At 43.2% G+C, this 16,082-nt stretch overlaps 1 protein-coding gene across 2 annotated transcripts; it reads right to left on the reverse strand.

Annotated features, from left to right (window-relative positions):
• Positions 1 to 535: 535 nt before the first annotated feature.
• gprc5ba (G protein-coupled receptor, class C, group 5, member Ba) lies at positions 536 to 14,612 on the reverse strand. Of its 2 annotated transcripts, none has more exons than XM_072368979.1 (4): positions 13,798 to 14,612; positions 5,682 to 6,708; positions 5,293 to 5,438; positions 536 to 3,879 (listed from the first exon to the last, which is right to left on the reverse strand). In XM_072368979.1, the coding sequence occupies exons 2-4, from the start codon at positions 6,706 to 6,708 to the stop codon at positions 3,835 to 3,837; spliced, it is 1,218 nt and encodes a 405-aa protein (XP_072225080.1). In that variant the 5' UTR covers positions 13,798 to 14,612; the 3' UTR covers positions 536 to 3,834. The 2 variants fall into 2 exon arrangements, with proteins under 2 accessions (XP_072225080.1, XP_072225081.1); XM_072368980.1 differs by having other exon boundaries at positions 5,317 to 5,438; positions 5,682 to 6,710; positions 13,798 to 14,609.
• Between the last annotated feature and the right edge of the window lie 1,470 nt (positions 14,613 to 16,082).

Below are 16,082 nucleotides of genomic sequence, written 5' to 3' on the forward strand. Positions count from 1 at the left end.
ATATCTCCCTTCGCAGGTATGTGAATGCCTGGTAGACAGCTGTCACTGGGTAAGGTGATAAAACGGCTTATTTCATTCTGGGGACATCTGATAGTTGATCCAGCTCCACAGAGTCTGACAACACTGTGCCCGACTGAAACTGGATCACACAGACGCAGAGAGGAGGTGGCACCAGGCTGTCACTGCTTGGCCACATAACAGCTGGTTCTGGACTCTATGCAGGAGTTGAAGGTATAGATTACAACTGTCTTTACACATAGAGCTCTTGGATTTAGAGAGGAAAACATACTGATTTTAAGTTGCGCATCATGTTGTTGGATAGAAAAAGTGTGCCAGACATTGTTCAAACCCCAAGAACATGTTGGTTTTTGTTGAGCAAAATGTTAAAGAGTTGACTCAGAGAAGATTTTCTGTTTCTGTGGAAAAAAAAAAGTTAATTGTCAATATCTTCTAAAACAAATTCAACAATTATCTGGCTTCTATTTTGATATCTAACTGTGTATGTCTAAAATAAAAGACAAGATCCAGTTAAAAGTTAACTACAAACATGACACCTTTATTGAACTTTTTTCCTGAATCAGTTACAGAAACAACAGAGTTAACTGTTTTCATTTTATTTTCTCTTCTTCTAATCAGGGGACTTGAGTTTCTATATACAGGCATGCTGCGTCACCGCACAGTCATAGCTGTGAAAACCAATATCACCCCTGTCAGCTGCCCTGCATGAACAGTCTGAAGGCAAGACGAATCAGGAGAGGACAGGCAAGGACATGTCGAGCCCGGGGAAGATGGGTGTTCAGATGGGCTTCCCGGGGACAACAAACTTAACATAGAAGTTTTGTGCAAATTTCACCACAGTCTACTTGACTTTAAACACAGAGACAATATCAGTCGGAAGATTCTCCTTTTTTTTTCTTCTTCTTCTTCTTTTTTTTGTCACCATTTAGTCTTCAAACCTAACAGAGGAATTTATCGGGTCCACTGATGGTGGCTTGATGTTATCCTACTATTTTAGACCATTTCCCCTGATTCGAATCATTTTGCTTCACAAGAACCAGCTCTCTTTTGTGTTTAAGAAAGCACAGACATTTAGTGTGTCATCTGATATACACTGAAATAATGATTACTGTCACATGACCTTTTACATAAATAGAAGTAGTATTCAAAAGTACGTCTGAGAAAGGTCGTATATGTAGAAATGGTGATAAGCATGCACAGATAGGTAGTTGACAAGTGCAAAATCTACGAAGTCACATCATGTTGTTATTTTTTTTTCCTTTTTTCCATACTTCACATTGAGTGAAAACATCATAGAATAAAAAATAAAAAAAACTCCCTTCTCAGCTCTGAGTGTTGAGATTTACTGCTGACCATCCAAAAACCCTGGGGACAGTTCTTCTTCTCAGGATCTGTTTCTGACCAGGGATGGCCCAAACACAACTTGTCCTGCTACGTCAAGCTGTGTTTGGGCATGAAGCTGGCTTGCAAGTAGTTCTCCTATTAAGAATAGCCAGTGTGTACGACGTACACACATACAGCAGCAGTCACAGCCTGACCCCTGGTCTTTTCTTAGTCGAGGCCTGATGTAAGATCAGAGGTCACTCAACTGACTATTGGTGGGATTGAAGTTATTAAAGACTGCCCTTCCTGCTCTGCCTGTTACAGAGACCCCTATTGTATCACAGAATAAGTCTATGTTTACTGCATGAAGTGCCAAAGTTATTCACAGCCATTGACTTTTTTTTATTTATATAATTTGAAAATAAGTGTATTTGTCTCCTTCCTTTCTTCAACAAGAATAGAAGGGTACAACTAACAAAAGTCTCCTGAAATGACAACTCACATAATTTTGTGAACGTTAACCAAACAAACAGGGGGAAAAAAAGCATATCTAGTGTTGGCAAAACATTTCCAAAATGCTAGTTAAAGAAACGAAAAAAAAAAGACACCAGAAAGAGAAAAATAAAAGCATATGGAACAACAGGCAAAGTAGGAACACAAAGCAACCAGTTAAAAAAAATCTACTTGCGGTGGTCAGTTCAAATCTACAGTTAAAAAAAGGATAAAAGTAAACAAGCAATCAAAGCTTTACAGCACTACTATATACACAGCTTCTCAGGTGAAAGAGAGAGCTGAAGCCACAATGAAGGAAAAACAGAGACTCCGGTTGAACGAGAGTCCTTCTTGGCACGGGGACTTGAGCTATGGCTGACCACAAAGAGATGGGAGGAAGGTGAGGAGGAGAAGGAGGGAGATACTCTTCTGTAGATAAAGACAACCCACAGAGGAGAAGGACACAGCTGCCCCCACGTCACATACAAACAGGCCAGGGAGCCATTTTCTTGAACAGATTGAAGATTGACTGAAGGAAATCACAGATTCCACTGTTGCTCAGACTCCCCTCGGCCCATGTCTCGCTATCTCCTTCTTCTGCACCCCCCTTCTCCTCTTTTATTTGATCCTCCTCTTTCTACCTTGTAGTGTAAATCTGATCTTTCTGAGGCTCTAGAATATCTCCACACAGCAGCCACAGCTCTATATATAGTCTGTCACTCACAGTTTGACTGCTGTATCCACACAAGTGTTGTTTCTGTAGTTCTTTGCCTCACTAAGGAGTTGTGTGGAGGCAGATTTTAGCACCAGAAAGCAACTTTGACTTTGAATTTTCCCCGCCGACACTCATGAAATCATGACGCTCACATACGGACACATTGAACTTAGATAGAGGAGCTAAAAGCAGGAGACTGTTTTATTTCTTCGCTCCGTTTCCTGCTGATTTAAAGTGACAGTCTCTCCTGGCTGCTTCAGTGCGCCAACGGCCACCGGAGATATGGGAAAGCACAGCAGTCTGACCTAGATTCACAAAACTGCACCTCCCCACAGAAGACTGACGCCCTCCTAGTCCAATCATAATTTACTCAGCGCCATCATATATTCAACAAAAGCTCGTTAGCAGCATGTAATTCCTTTGTTCAGGTGTTCCGCGCTGCTTTTATAGTGTCTGTGCTTGCTGGGAACTTCACAGTTTATGTTTGCAAAGTGTCCATGCAGGTGGCAGAGTGACACGAGGTGAGGAGAGTTATGTGTTATTTTCACAGACAGTGCAGACCGGAAATAGAGAAAGGCCAGGGTTAACAGTCTGGAGGAGGAGGGCTTGTTGGAGTTGGAGAGTCACAGGGAACACACACACGCTGTTTCCTCTTGTATACTGTACATAGACCCCCACAGTGGTTGGATTGTTTTTAAAAGGGCGGTGCTGGAGATGTACAGTTGCCCATGTGCTCTGTCTTCACGCACAGTTTGATTGAATGGATGGAGGACAGAGCTAAATGTTTCCACTTGAGCGCTGGCATTGTGAGGAGCGGCAGAGAAGACATCCTACCTGACAGGATGAGAGCTGGAGCAGGAAGAAGCAATAGATTTCACAGTTTTCAAGGATGCCTATCATGCTGCAGTGTTAAAGAAAATCATACTAAAAAAATTCAAAAAGGGAACACTGTGTTGATAATTTCAGATCCAAGTCAACGGCCGTGTATTGTTACTTGTTGGACATTTCACGGTTTGAAACTCTTCTTTGAGGATTTGTGTGCTTGAAAAGCTTTAGCTCTGTCCTCCATACCCTGCTTTCTTTCAATCTCACACACACTCATACAGTACTTGATTGGCACACAGTCAGTGTTAAAGTCTGTACACAGAGTGAAAGGGCCCTGTAGACACCCATGCTGCAAGTCCAGTCCACCTAGATAGGTCCCTAGTCCTGGACCCCTCCCTTCTCACCCTCTCCATCCTCTTCTCTTCATTTTCTATCGCACTTCCTCTTTCCAAAACACTTGCTCACCAAAGCTGCCTCCCTGTGTAGGTGGGAGGGGCAGAGGGAACCTGCAGATGGAAAAATTAAGTTTGTAAATGATAAACAGTCTGGAGAGCATCAGATATCTACATGCATTTTAACACATGCTTAGCTGCATTGGTTCCATTCACACTACAAGAATACTTCTTTCACTTCTGATGGTGCTGTAATTTGCCCTTTGCAAAGGTTTTACTTCTGCCCCTTCTCTGTGTACTTAGTTTAGTGTCTTTTGATAATATGTTTCCTGACCTGTAGTGAAGTTTGCATGAACAATTTATAAATTATTCATTTTAAAGTGTAACAAATGAATTACCAAACACAAGGTTATGCAGTATGCATATGGCTGTCCTTTTTAGTTTTAGGGTCAGTCGTTTCTTTTTTTATATCAGCCACAGCTCTGTGTTTCTGCAGCAGTGAAATGATCTCACAGAACACGTTTGGATGTTCTGTCAACAACCAGTTAGCTACAAAATAATTATTCTTACACGGCCTCAGTGTGCTTTATCGCTGCTGTGATCTCATATGTGACAAAGTTCGCTTTTCTCTTTTGGTTCTCGGCTACTGTCTGCCAAAACGAGGCTGCCAAACTCACTTGACTTTAGTCAAGAATTGCATGAGAACACTAAACACATTTTTGTGCAATAAATACAGTATTTAGCCTGAGCCAGAAGTTTAGTTTCACACAGAAATTCAAACTTCAAAAACCAAGATGTGAAAATGACACACTCTGTTTCCCCTTTTTCACTTTGTGCTAAGCTAAGCTAACAGCTGGAAGAGCTTTATATCTACACAACAGTTTGAATGGTACTATTGATTTTCATACTGAACTCAAGATCATGAACATGTCAAACTCTTTATTTTTAATTATTATTACAGTCACACTATTTTCTATTTTATTTTTTGTGCGTTGATCTTTTGTCAGTGTTTTTAACCTTTTAACTGGCTGCAATTGCCAGTGTTAGTGGCTACAAATAATGTTCAGTCGGTGGACTTGCTTCAGCTTTTGGGCCTTCTGTAATATGTGAGTTGTTGTGCTGTTGTATGGTAAGTGAAATTCATTGCGCAATGACTGGAAAGTGTTTCACCTGTGCCTGCTAGGAGACACATTCATCCTGTATAATGAGGAGTGTGACAGGTCGTTGCATCACTCAGCTGACAGATGACATTTGCAGGTTATTTACACATAAAAGAGGGCATGGAGGCTCCCTCACAATCACTCACACAAATCAGCGCCAGATGAGTGACCACATGAGACATATCCATCCGTGCATGTGCCCACAAAAATACGACAAACAGGAGCATGCAAACACAAGTTCAGAATGCACACACACTCACACCTCTCCCTCATTCTTGTGCAGTGACACATGGCCCCGAACGCACAAATGTGCATGCAGTCTTGTCGGCGTGGTCGAATGAGAGAGCGGCGTGTAAGCGGCGTGTACCTGCGACTGGGAGGATGTACTCACCGCTCCCCCGTTCAGGATCATGGTCATCTCGGTGGGCTGGTACACGTTGCTACGGAAAGGAGCGCTGGGCCTAGTGGCGGTGTTGCTGTTGTGTTGCCCAGCACCGCCACCGCTCCTCAAACCTGGCATGGAATAGACAGAGAAATGAATCCAGATTACTCATTTTGACTCATCACTTCACTTGCTCTCATGAGAAGAGAAAAAAAAACACTTCCTACACAACAGAAATTTCCTCCAGTACTTATTTCTAGCCTCTCATGCTGATATTTCCTGGTGTTCTATTACTCACTTTGGCCTACATTCCTCCCACAAGATTTCAGCATAAATTTCGCCTGTCTGCTCTAACGTGTTGGATGGTGGTGTACCTGCAGTGTTCTCATCGCTGTATCCATAGCCCTGGTTCTCCACAAACTGTCGGTGGGATAGAGGGATGTCTTCATCGAAGCTTGTCTCCCTCATCCGTGTTGAGTTCTGTGATGTGTCAAAGTAGTCTGGGGCAGTGGGTTGTGGTGGGGGTCTCAGGCAGATGTGGGATTCAGGAATGGCATGGAAGATCAGCAGCAGCCAGCCCTGAGCCACCAAAGCTATTGCCAGTGCCGGATCATTCCAGTCTGGGGACCTGCCAAGCCAGGCGTTGCCGTACAGATAGAAGCCCACCCAGGCCACCCACAGTAGCAGGGACAGGAGGCAGGTCACCAGCAGCCAGATAGCATTGCAGCGCCAGTGATGTGTCTTCCCACAGAGGGCCAGGGAGGCGGCAGTCAGCGCAGCTAGTAGCAGGGCTAACACATAGCTGCAGGCTAATGAGAAGTCCAAAGGCAGGTACTGACAGGCAGCTCTTCCCTCCCTCAGCACCGTTAGAAGAAGCCACTCTGCAGCGATGATGCCCTGTACAGCACTTAAACCCAGTGCAAGGCCTGTCAGAGCACAGCCACCAGGGCTTCGACGCTCACGGCCCAGTCTGCGCAGACGGACACCCTGAACCAGTAAGCAGGAGAAGCAGACAGCGAAAAGGAGACCCCACAGGGCCCTGCGCACCAGACAAAGTGTCTCATCCTGCTCTATAAGGTAAGCAAAGCTGAGGCCGAACAAGCCGAGGACGCCAAGCAGCAGCAGGAGGATGGGCCCCACACCACTGCGCTTCTCTGCCTCACTGATGTGGCGTAAACGGCAAAGCAGGACTAGGGCAAGTAAGATGGAAGCCAGCACTCCACCGGCAGCCACAGATTCAACAGCCACTCCCCAAATAGAGTCCAGGTCACAGAGAAGGGTGTAGGGACGCACAAGACCCCAGCCGCAGCCTCTTGGGATAGTCTCTAGGTCAGTTGGATTTTGACCACTGGCACGAAGGGCAACAGTGAGCAGCAGGAGGAGGGCAGGTGGGAACGCCATCTCTGAGAGAAGTAAAGTGAGGACAGATAGAGAGATAATGCAGAGAACAAGTGGCAATAAGGGAGAAAGACAACAGAAGAGTGGAGAAAAGAGGGAGTGAGAAAGACAGTGAGTCATTCTGACAATAAATGTTTGGAAAGCTACAGAGCTGAGCAGTCAGTCATTCCCGCAGCAATCATCCATCTGTGAAACAAAACAGACAATTGGCCACTGCTGTGTTTTACAGAGGAAACAAAGAACAGTAGTTCATGCAGGGTGAATGATTGAAGCCTCTCTGAACACACAAACCAAAAACACATCTTATTTCACCAACAGCAGCCCATTTTTAAAAAAATCATTTATATCAAATAAAAACAACCCACACACACAAGAAAAGCACCAACAGTCTCAGAGGTGCTCTGAGCAGCTTTCTCTTTATTCACAGTGTAAGGTCACAAGTCCAAGCAGCTATAGCTCACTGCTTTCTATACTTTCATGTGTATGATTTGACCAGTTCCATTCAGTGAACCAGCCGCTGCAGTGCTGACAGGAAAACTGCTGCATCATGCATATCTTTATGAAAAAACACAGATACAGAGAAAATAACTACTGGCTACAAGCAGTTTGACTCACTATCAGGCATCTAGGGGCATCTAGCAAGGTGTGATATAATGCATAATACACTCCACACAAGAACACAGCACCTCAAGCACTAGTACAAACTTGTGTGTACTTTCATAGAAAAATCCCTGCTGTCTTAGTCTACCTTTCTCTTTTTGTAGGATTATTCATCACAGCTGAGAGACACACAGATACACATTTCTTTATTTCACCGGGGCTTTGCTGGGATGATCAGTGCTGTCGTCTCCCTTGTCAAGCTGTGTGTCTAACAGGAGGATGACTTGTATTTAAAGGCACCACAGCACAACACACAAACACATCCTCTTGCCAGGTTGCGGTGGCAAAGCTTTCAGACATTCTTTCCAATATGAGTGTGTCAAACAATCAGCTTTCGCAAAGCACTTTGCTTTCTTCTCTGTGCTTGGACTGTTTATTTCAGGGAGCTTCAGCCTCGCTATAATTTTGACATGAAACATAAAACAGTCTCCGCAAATAGACTGCACCACAATATTTGCATGCCACATAAAGGACACTGGATATCCCTGGCTTCATATTCCCTTTCCATACTTAAGTAAGTCAGAGTATGTTGAACAGTTAGGCCATCAGTGGAGAGAACCAGGATCAGATAAACACCAGCAAGGTCACACGGTCATTCCAGCATGTAGCTTATTGAATTGATTATCAAGTTAAAGATGGCAGACTGAAAGGAGACTCTTGACATTTTGAATTATTTCAACACAAGAGACATACCGACAGAAGTGGAAATAAACTCAGACTAGACTTGTTTTTGATTGTAATATTTGTGACATTTTTGATTATCCCAAAAAATAAAACAATAGACAAGGCAACGAGATTTAAAAATACTCAGGCTGATAAACTTTTAGAGAATTCAAACTTCAAACTTATATTTCACAACTTCCTTCTGCTTTGAGGGGTTTAATAGTTCTAGCTTGCTGTTTAGCTGTCTGGCTGTAACTAAGAAAGGTCAAAAACTGCAATTCCACTTTTTAACGGGTGATCACTTTTGAGACGGTTCTAAAAGGGACTCAGGCTCCCTTTGTTAAAATGCCCAACCTTAGAAAAGCTATAAACATGTTTACAGCTTGGTGCAAAAGAATAACAAGAAGTGTATTTTTGCCCTCAATGGCAAATTTCCAAATAACAAATAACGCCACAGGTCTAATTCTTGGTGTCACAGATTCTGTTGGCTTAGCCGGTCCATCTATTCACTTGCAAGCTTTTGAAGTGTGGGCCACCGAATACGTTTTAAAAATATTTCTAAGACCACAGTTGTTTACAACTTTGTGAAATATCTTCTTCTTTTTTTTTTTTTTCTTAAAGACCCCAGCGGGCATAACATTGAAAAATACATGTATGTGTGTTTTGTGCATATTCATCATTCAGAGCTCTTTCATGTATTCTTTAGAGATTTACACCCTCCAAAATTCCTCTTCACGCCTCCTCATTACCAAAATGCATTGCTCCCTTCTTTCTTGCTGTTGATTCCTGTTGAGCCCGCAGCTGCTGGTTGTCACTGGTCTACATTAACATCAGTCAGTGCTTATAGAGAGCGATGAGTCACCATCTTAATGCACAAACATCTTACATTAACATGCATACCTGAACAAGTGGCACAAAAACATCAAAGATGGCTGTCTCATGCTATATCCGGACACTGTGTTGTTTTCTTCTGTTGAGTCCCTGATAACCATGGTTACTCCCCAACTCTAAATTACAGCAATAAAACAAAGGGCAGAAGAGACAACAGCTGAAAAGCTCACTCACTCATTCTCAGCAAGCCAAACAGACCGCTCCTCCTCCATCTTTTATTTTAGTCCCATTCTTTGTCACATTCTGATGGCAGTGACAGAATAAAGCCATGCAGTAAAGACAAGTGCACACTCATAACAAGAGGCTGAAGCTTCTGTCCTGCACACTAGTGACTTTTTGTCTCACTCATCCTCTCACTCCGTCACTCCCTCTTGCGCAGATGGTTGCACTGGCTGCATTTTGAGTGTGACTTGGCAGATTGGTGAGCTGAAAGCTGCCACGGGCCACACACAGCCAGATGAATGCAATCAGCCAAATATGCATGTGCAAAATCCCATGCACTGTGTGTGGCACACACCGATAGTACACATGCCACATACTTTAGTCCTCTCCTCTCCCTCATATTACTGAGACGTGTAAAAAGAGGAAGAGAGAGCCACTGGCCTTCTGCTTTGCAAAGCACAGTGAGGCTGCTGCCACCATTTCATCCTCCGCTCCCGTCTATCTTACAAGATGTTTCTCTTTCTGTCACTCTAGCACCATCAGACAAATCCTCTATGCTGCTGGATTTTAATGCCACCAGTCTCATCTTTCCTCTACATTTAAAAGACATGCTGCTAACACCTTCACTCCTCACATCTTCTCTCTCTTTTCATTCCTGCTGTCTAATCCCAAACGTACCCCTCATCCTTCCATTTTGGCTCCTTTTGACCCTTCCTCCACATTCCCTCCCTTCCCCATGCCTTTATTCTTGCTGTATTTCTTATGTAACTGGGGGGAAAGATCCAGCCTCTGCTGGTTCTGCTGCATGGCTGCTGTTTCTCAGGCATCATCTTCCTCAGTGCCATGCAGCCAGCTGGCACTCTGTGGTCCTATATTCTGCACATAGCAAGGCTGCATGCATTCATCGCTCTCCCACACACAAACGCACCCATGTGTGCAGCCTCTGTTTACATGCTAATAACTCATTCATTTTGGCATTTGTTATGCATGTATGTCTGAAGCAACACAGTCTGACTCAAAGCTTACTGTGGAGAGTGTGCAGCATGCACTCTTTACAGCGGAGCTGCTCACACACAACAGAAATACCAGCATGAGAGGGCAAATGTGCAGCACTGCAGTCATGCAGATGTGCTCCATGTTGGACTGGCAGGGATGGGGGAGCAAGCCCTCTAGAACAATTTTAGCCTCATAAAATTATCAGCAACAACACGCAGCCAGATGCTGTCTAATTACTGGAATGATGATCAGGAAGATTATTGCATTTTGACGACTTGCACCCATTCTCGCTTTTCTCCAGCAGTTATATTCAGATTGTTTGACAGTAATGGAGAGAATGTGAGTAAGTATGTGAGACAGTTTACGTGAGAGAACAGGTATACAGCTGGAAATGCACTCTTTCAGCCGTTGAAGTGACCAGGTAATTTGGGATTATTTAATCATTTACATATATAAGTCAAAAATAAAACCAAACTGTCAGGTCTGTCTCAAACTCATCTAACTTCCTTTAATGTGTGAAATGGGAATAATTGGCTTGTGGCAGCTTGGTCTGAATTAACATAGGAGAAGAAGAAGAATTGGAGGGATGTCTGTCTTCCCCTCTAATTAGTCTTTGAAAGAATCCTCAGAGGCTGTAAGTAGAACGGCTCAGTGAGAATATTCTCTGTAAATCTCTGATTTATTAAACTCAATTAATATAGTTTTTACTGTTAATTGCTCATTGAGTCTGCATTTATTGAATGGTATTATGTATGTTACAGTTCTCTGAAGTTGAGCCCATCTTCAGCATTTTTTGAGGGTTTAACAGGATTGAAAAATCACAATTTTTGGTTGAGAAAAATGCAGTTTTAGTATGAAACTGTGAGAAGAAGATCTGTTTTAAATAATGTGAGAAAACTCTTATCTACCAAATAGAAAAACTTTCTTTCTCAGCCAAGGATGCTTTGACAAGCGGCATGATTGCTGTAATCCCTGAACTCGTAACTTCCCAGACATGTCCTCCCCTGGAGTGCATTCAGCTAGATTCAGCAACTGCAAAGACTTAGAAATGAGATGTCCTGATCTTTTACTGCTTGTGCAATGTGCAAATTCTGAAATATATAAACCCAGAATTCATTATTTAAAAAAAAAACAAAAAACAGGAAAACCCATCAAGGCTAACTTTAATCCTAAGAGTGCGATATGCTGTCTTTAACATTCTGACAATTATTTGTTGCCAATTGCTGCTCATTCCTGACACATGTTCATGATTGTCTTTGCTCTCAAACAGATTATTTCCTGAACATATGCAAAGAAATCACAAATGGAAATGCAAATGTAAATTAACTAAAAAGTGCATTCAGTCATCTGATCTGTGTAACACAGAAATCTCTCTGCATCACTAATCAATAGGCTGACATCTTTACTCCCTTACAACTCATAGTGATATATACAAAAGGTGGGAATAAAAGGAGATAGACAAGACAACAGAGGATAAGAGAAGCGGTAGACATCAAAGTATGATGCATGCTTAAGTATTGAGGAGTTTGGAAGATACATTTTAGGAAGAAATAGATTCATAAATAGGAGGCAAAAACAGGGCTGAGAGGACAATGATCTAAAAAAAGCTACTGAGTGCAAGACTTTAAAAAGGCGATGACACCTGGGGACCATTATGAAGAAACTGACAGTGGAAGTATTTTTCCCCAGCCTCTTCAGACATCCCTGGTCACCCTAATTAGAGCTCATTATCATGTGATTGGGCTTACAGCAAGACCATATGCTAATTGACTTGGCAATTAACTGCGCCAATGTTTAACTTTACCCCTCACTCCTCTCTGTCTCCTCCCTCTCTCCCCTGCCTCCAACATTAACAACACATATTATATGAGTGGTTGGATGTGATGGCATCCAAAACCTCAAACTGTACCCTGAAATCAGAGACACACACCCACACAAACACACCTCCGGTGTTAAGTGTTCTGTTTCCGTGCGATATGATTAAGCGCTCCACTATAGATCAAGATCTGGGGTAGGATGAATGGGGGATTGATGGCAGGGGGGCCAGGGAGATCATATTTGGTTAGAGAGCATGATAGTTATCAGAGGGTTAAGAAAAGCAAGAAACAGACGGATGTGATTAGGAAGAATTGGAACTGGCTTTGTGCCTGAAGCTGAATTCTGTATATTTTTGTTCCATTACTTCATTAGTACCTTTTCTGGTACAATTAATGACCTTGTTGGGAACAACAGTGCTTAAGGGGATGATTTAATGTGGCAGTGTATTCTAACTGGGGTGCTGGTTAGGGTTAGGGCTGATGTGTAAATTGAGGTTTGGTTAAGGTTTAAGTTAGGCAATCCACAGTGAGTGGAAGTCAGCAAAATTTCGTAATAAGAACAGCTCCACAAGCTTCCATATGTATATGTCTGCTAGGAGATTGTTGTGGGTGTGTGAACAAATACACATATGAGAGGAGTAACAGGGAAGTTCCTGTGTATATGACACTCCGATTTGTACACTCAGCTGTGTAATACATTCAAAGAAAGGCTCCATACACACACTTACGCACACATACAATAATCCAAACAGCATACATATGGCACCAGCCTGGGGGAGATAGGGTAGCGTCATCCTTTCCCAAGAGAAAGCTAACTAACTCATGAATGCACAGTCTGAGAATAAACAGCTCCACTCAGCTGAATATTGATTAATGATGGAAAACACAACACTCCGAAAAAAGGCCCAGGAGCCTTCTGACTACGCCACTCCTGCACTGAAAACAGCTAGAGGCTCATTTATCATCTATATACTGACCGGCATAAAGTCAGTACATACACTGACATCCATTTCTATACACTTTCCTTGTTTAATTGGACTCAAGCAGGCATTTAAGTGCAATTTCTTGCCAAGTTTGACTATCTATCCAGGGCCCTGCCTCTTGTTTATGAGGCTGGCGTGGGAGAAAAATGTCTTCTAAAAGGGGACACCCTCTGTTTTAACTGACCTAAAGAGCAACTAAATGCAAACACACATTTAGAGAGCTTTTTTTTTTCTTTTCTCCTTTTTTTTCACACCCCCCTCTCCCAACAATACAGGCCACATGGGAGGGTCCCTGGGGGTTCCAGAAGAGTGTGTTTGTTTGAGGGAACAGCAGTAAGACTATTGTTACTGAGGTTCGTGAGTGTGCGTGATCCAAAACTAAAGAATGACATCTAACCTCGCAACTAGAGAATAGAGGAGTGATTGACACCCCTAAAATTTCCCAGAGTGTTGTGGGATGAAAATGGAGGCGCGGCTACCAAAGAAGACCAACGTTTTTATCCTCGTGAGAAAAAAATGTTCCAAAACCTGTCAGTCGCTAAATTTCACACAGGTCTAAGTCTTGCACAGATTTGTATTTAGTCTGGTTGTGCATGGTTTTGTGACATACCCCTTGGGTAAAGACCATATGAGTGCGTAAATCTGCGTTTATAAAATACTGCGTGCCCTCTCAAACACCTATGCATTTGGTGCATCGACATCGCCTCTCTCCCAGGGTTATTAGTGATGCAACTTCCACCTTTTTAGAGACAAACCCAGAAAATCTGCAGATATACATCAAAATGACCGTCAATGAGACATTCGGGCAAATGGGCTTCAAAATAAATATCACGCGCACAGATTTCCACAAGGATATTACTCTTCCCCACCCCCCGTTTTTACCACAGTATTCTATGGGCTACATGGTGAGCAGCACGTACCTTTTTCGATGTAAACAGGTTTGATTTAGAATGAAGACGGATGCAGAGTTGACAGGTTTGATAGGAGGTAGAATTTTAAAAAATGTCACATTTCGGAGTGAGCTCCACTCACTATGTTTGCGTATTCTCTCTCCATCCACATGGACTTGTATGCGAACAGCCCAGATGATTCCTCCTGCTCCAGGTTTCAAACAAGAGGAGCCCGGTGGTTCAGCCTGTGTCTGTTGTCCTCAGAGGCAAAATCTGCATTGATCCAAGTCAAATCGGGGGTGGTGAAACGTGTAAGACTGCAACGTTTGAAATATGGAGGAGATTCTTTAACGTTTTCACCTAAATCCTTTGTTCAGCGGTGCGCATCTTTTACTTTTCAGTCAGCGACAACGACTGAGCATTCATCAAAAAGGACGAAACAAAAAACGAGTCGAAATCCTGTGGCGCATATAAACGGTCCCCCCATAACCCATGACAGCCGGGTCCCTTTCTCCTGTTATTGCGCTGAGTCTGCCGCTTAGTATCCGGGATGACACTCGCTGCTCCCTGCTGCACCTCTCCCGAATGAACGCATCACCAGAATTGCGCTCCGCACGACGTGCGTAATGATAATCCCTCTACGCGCCCTCACACACACACGCAGAAAGTGACAGCTCTCCCGAGTCGCAGCAATCCCCTCCACTCTGTCCTCCCTCACTTAACTGTCTTACTCTGATAAATGACTTGTTATTGTCATGTGGACGCCTTATATATCCTAAACCCATAACATGCGCACACACACAAGTCATAAATCTATTGTTCTAATAAAGCGAACTGTCACGGGCTGGAACACAATTTGATCTCTAAATGTTACTCTTTATGTGGCGGGGAACTGAATTTCTTTCGTTTATTGCGCGAAGTCACTAAAAATGCCAGTGCAGCTCAATTCGAGTTAATATGATGAAGCTTCCGGTTGAATTTTTCATAATACTTTTTTTTTTAGCGTAAGGTCAACTTAACCTCCTTTGACAAGTTAGTCAGACCATCTTGTGAATATTTTGATGCGGAATGGACAACCTGAATAGTGAATTCATTTAATTAAAGTATCACTTTTGTTGTAAATCTTAAACGTTCCTCTCCTTCACTCACCACATTTTGGGGAATGCCACAGCAAGTCATCTGCAGAGTCATGGGACTAATGTAGGATTCCGTCTGTTTTCCTAAGACATGCTTTCTGAAGGACCAACTGAACCTGCTTGAGTCCTTGCAGAAACCATAAGAAGGACTGTGTGATAGGATTAGTGCATTGCCATTTATCCATAAAAAAATGAACAACAATGTTGTTATCTCAAGGTACAGGCAATTTAATTGTATTCATTATTTTCACTTGCAAACCCCAACCTCTTCTCCTCTGCAAGCTTGGCATCGTTTTTATTGCGTCGCAAGTTGCTCTTAATTTGAAAATAATATCTCGTTTCCGGATTTTCTTTGGTCGTCTCATTGGCTTTGACACAGCAACAAACTGCTGGGATGCTTATTATTTCGCGATCTTATGACATGCTTGTTGCCTCAGCTGCCCCAGTCCATCGACCAGGGAGTCATTCAGTGGTGGAACCCCCACCACCCCCTCCCCCACCCTGCATTCATCATCGTGTAAATCAGCAAGTGTTTGGGGGGTAATGTTGTTACGTGTGCTCTGCTTCCCCAAAAGTATTGTCATTGCAGTCTCTGACTAGCAGGATCTACCATGACACCCACGACCAAGGCACCACAGCAATGTTGAAGTGTAGCTGATGCAAAATATTTACTCACAGTCACATCTAAGTTTGGGATAGCAAGTAATCCTGTGATGTGTGTGTGTGTGTGTGTGTGTGTGTGTGTGTGGTGGTGTGTGTGTGTGTGTGTGTGGGGGGGGGGGGGGGTAATGTGCTTTGGCACACTGATGGCACCAACCCAAATCCAGTGCAACATGAGGCACAGCTATTCTCAAATTGTACACATTCATATATTACATGATATTGCTCTTTTCATTGTCTCTCCCATACTTTCCCTTTCACATGCACACAGACTCATAAATACATGCAAAGTGGATCGACATGCAGGCTCTGGGCAGTTAGGAGGCGTATCATATGGAGTGGCAGCTGAGGATGTGAGACTAATCTGACAGGTGCAGGCTGAGCAAGTGACAGCATGAGAAGAGGGGGTGGAAGAAGACCAGGAGGAGGAGGAGGGGTCACTGCTCAAAACAGGAGGATTGAGAGAGATTAATGGTTCCCTTACTTTTCAGCGGACAGGCTATTGCAGTATATCGTACA

This window comes from Leuresthes tenuis, unplaced genomic scaffold (assembly GCF_036924035.1).
Source record: "Leuresthes tenuis unplaced genomic scaffold, fLeuTen1.0.hap1 SCAF_17, whole genome shotgun sequence".
Taxonomy (NCBI): Eukaryota; Metazoa; Chordata; class Actinopteri; order Atheriniformes; family Atherinopsidae; genus Leuresthes; species Leuresthes tenuis.

What these genes read in the sequence shown, in the direction of transcription:
- gprc5ba (XM_072368979.1), bottom strand. Translation starts at nt 6,708, where the DNA reads ATGGCGTTCCCACCTGCCCTCCTCCTGCTGCTCACTGTTGCCCTTCGT. An exon ending in CAGCGATGAGAACACTGCAG is followed by an intron (nt 5,439 to 5,681) that starts GTACACCACCAT and finishes ATTCCATGCCAG; the next exon opens with GTTTGAGGAGCGGTGGCGGT. An exon ending in GTACATCCTCCCAGTCGCAG is followed by an intron (nt 3,880 to 5,292) that starts GTACACGCCGCT and finishes TTCCATCTGCAG; the next exon opens with GTTCCCTCTGCCCCTCCCAC.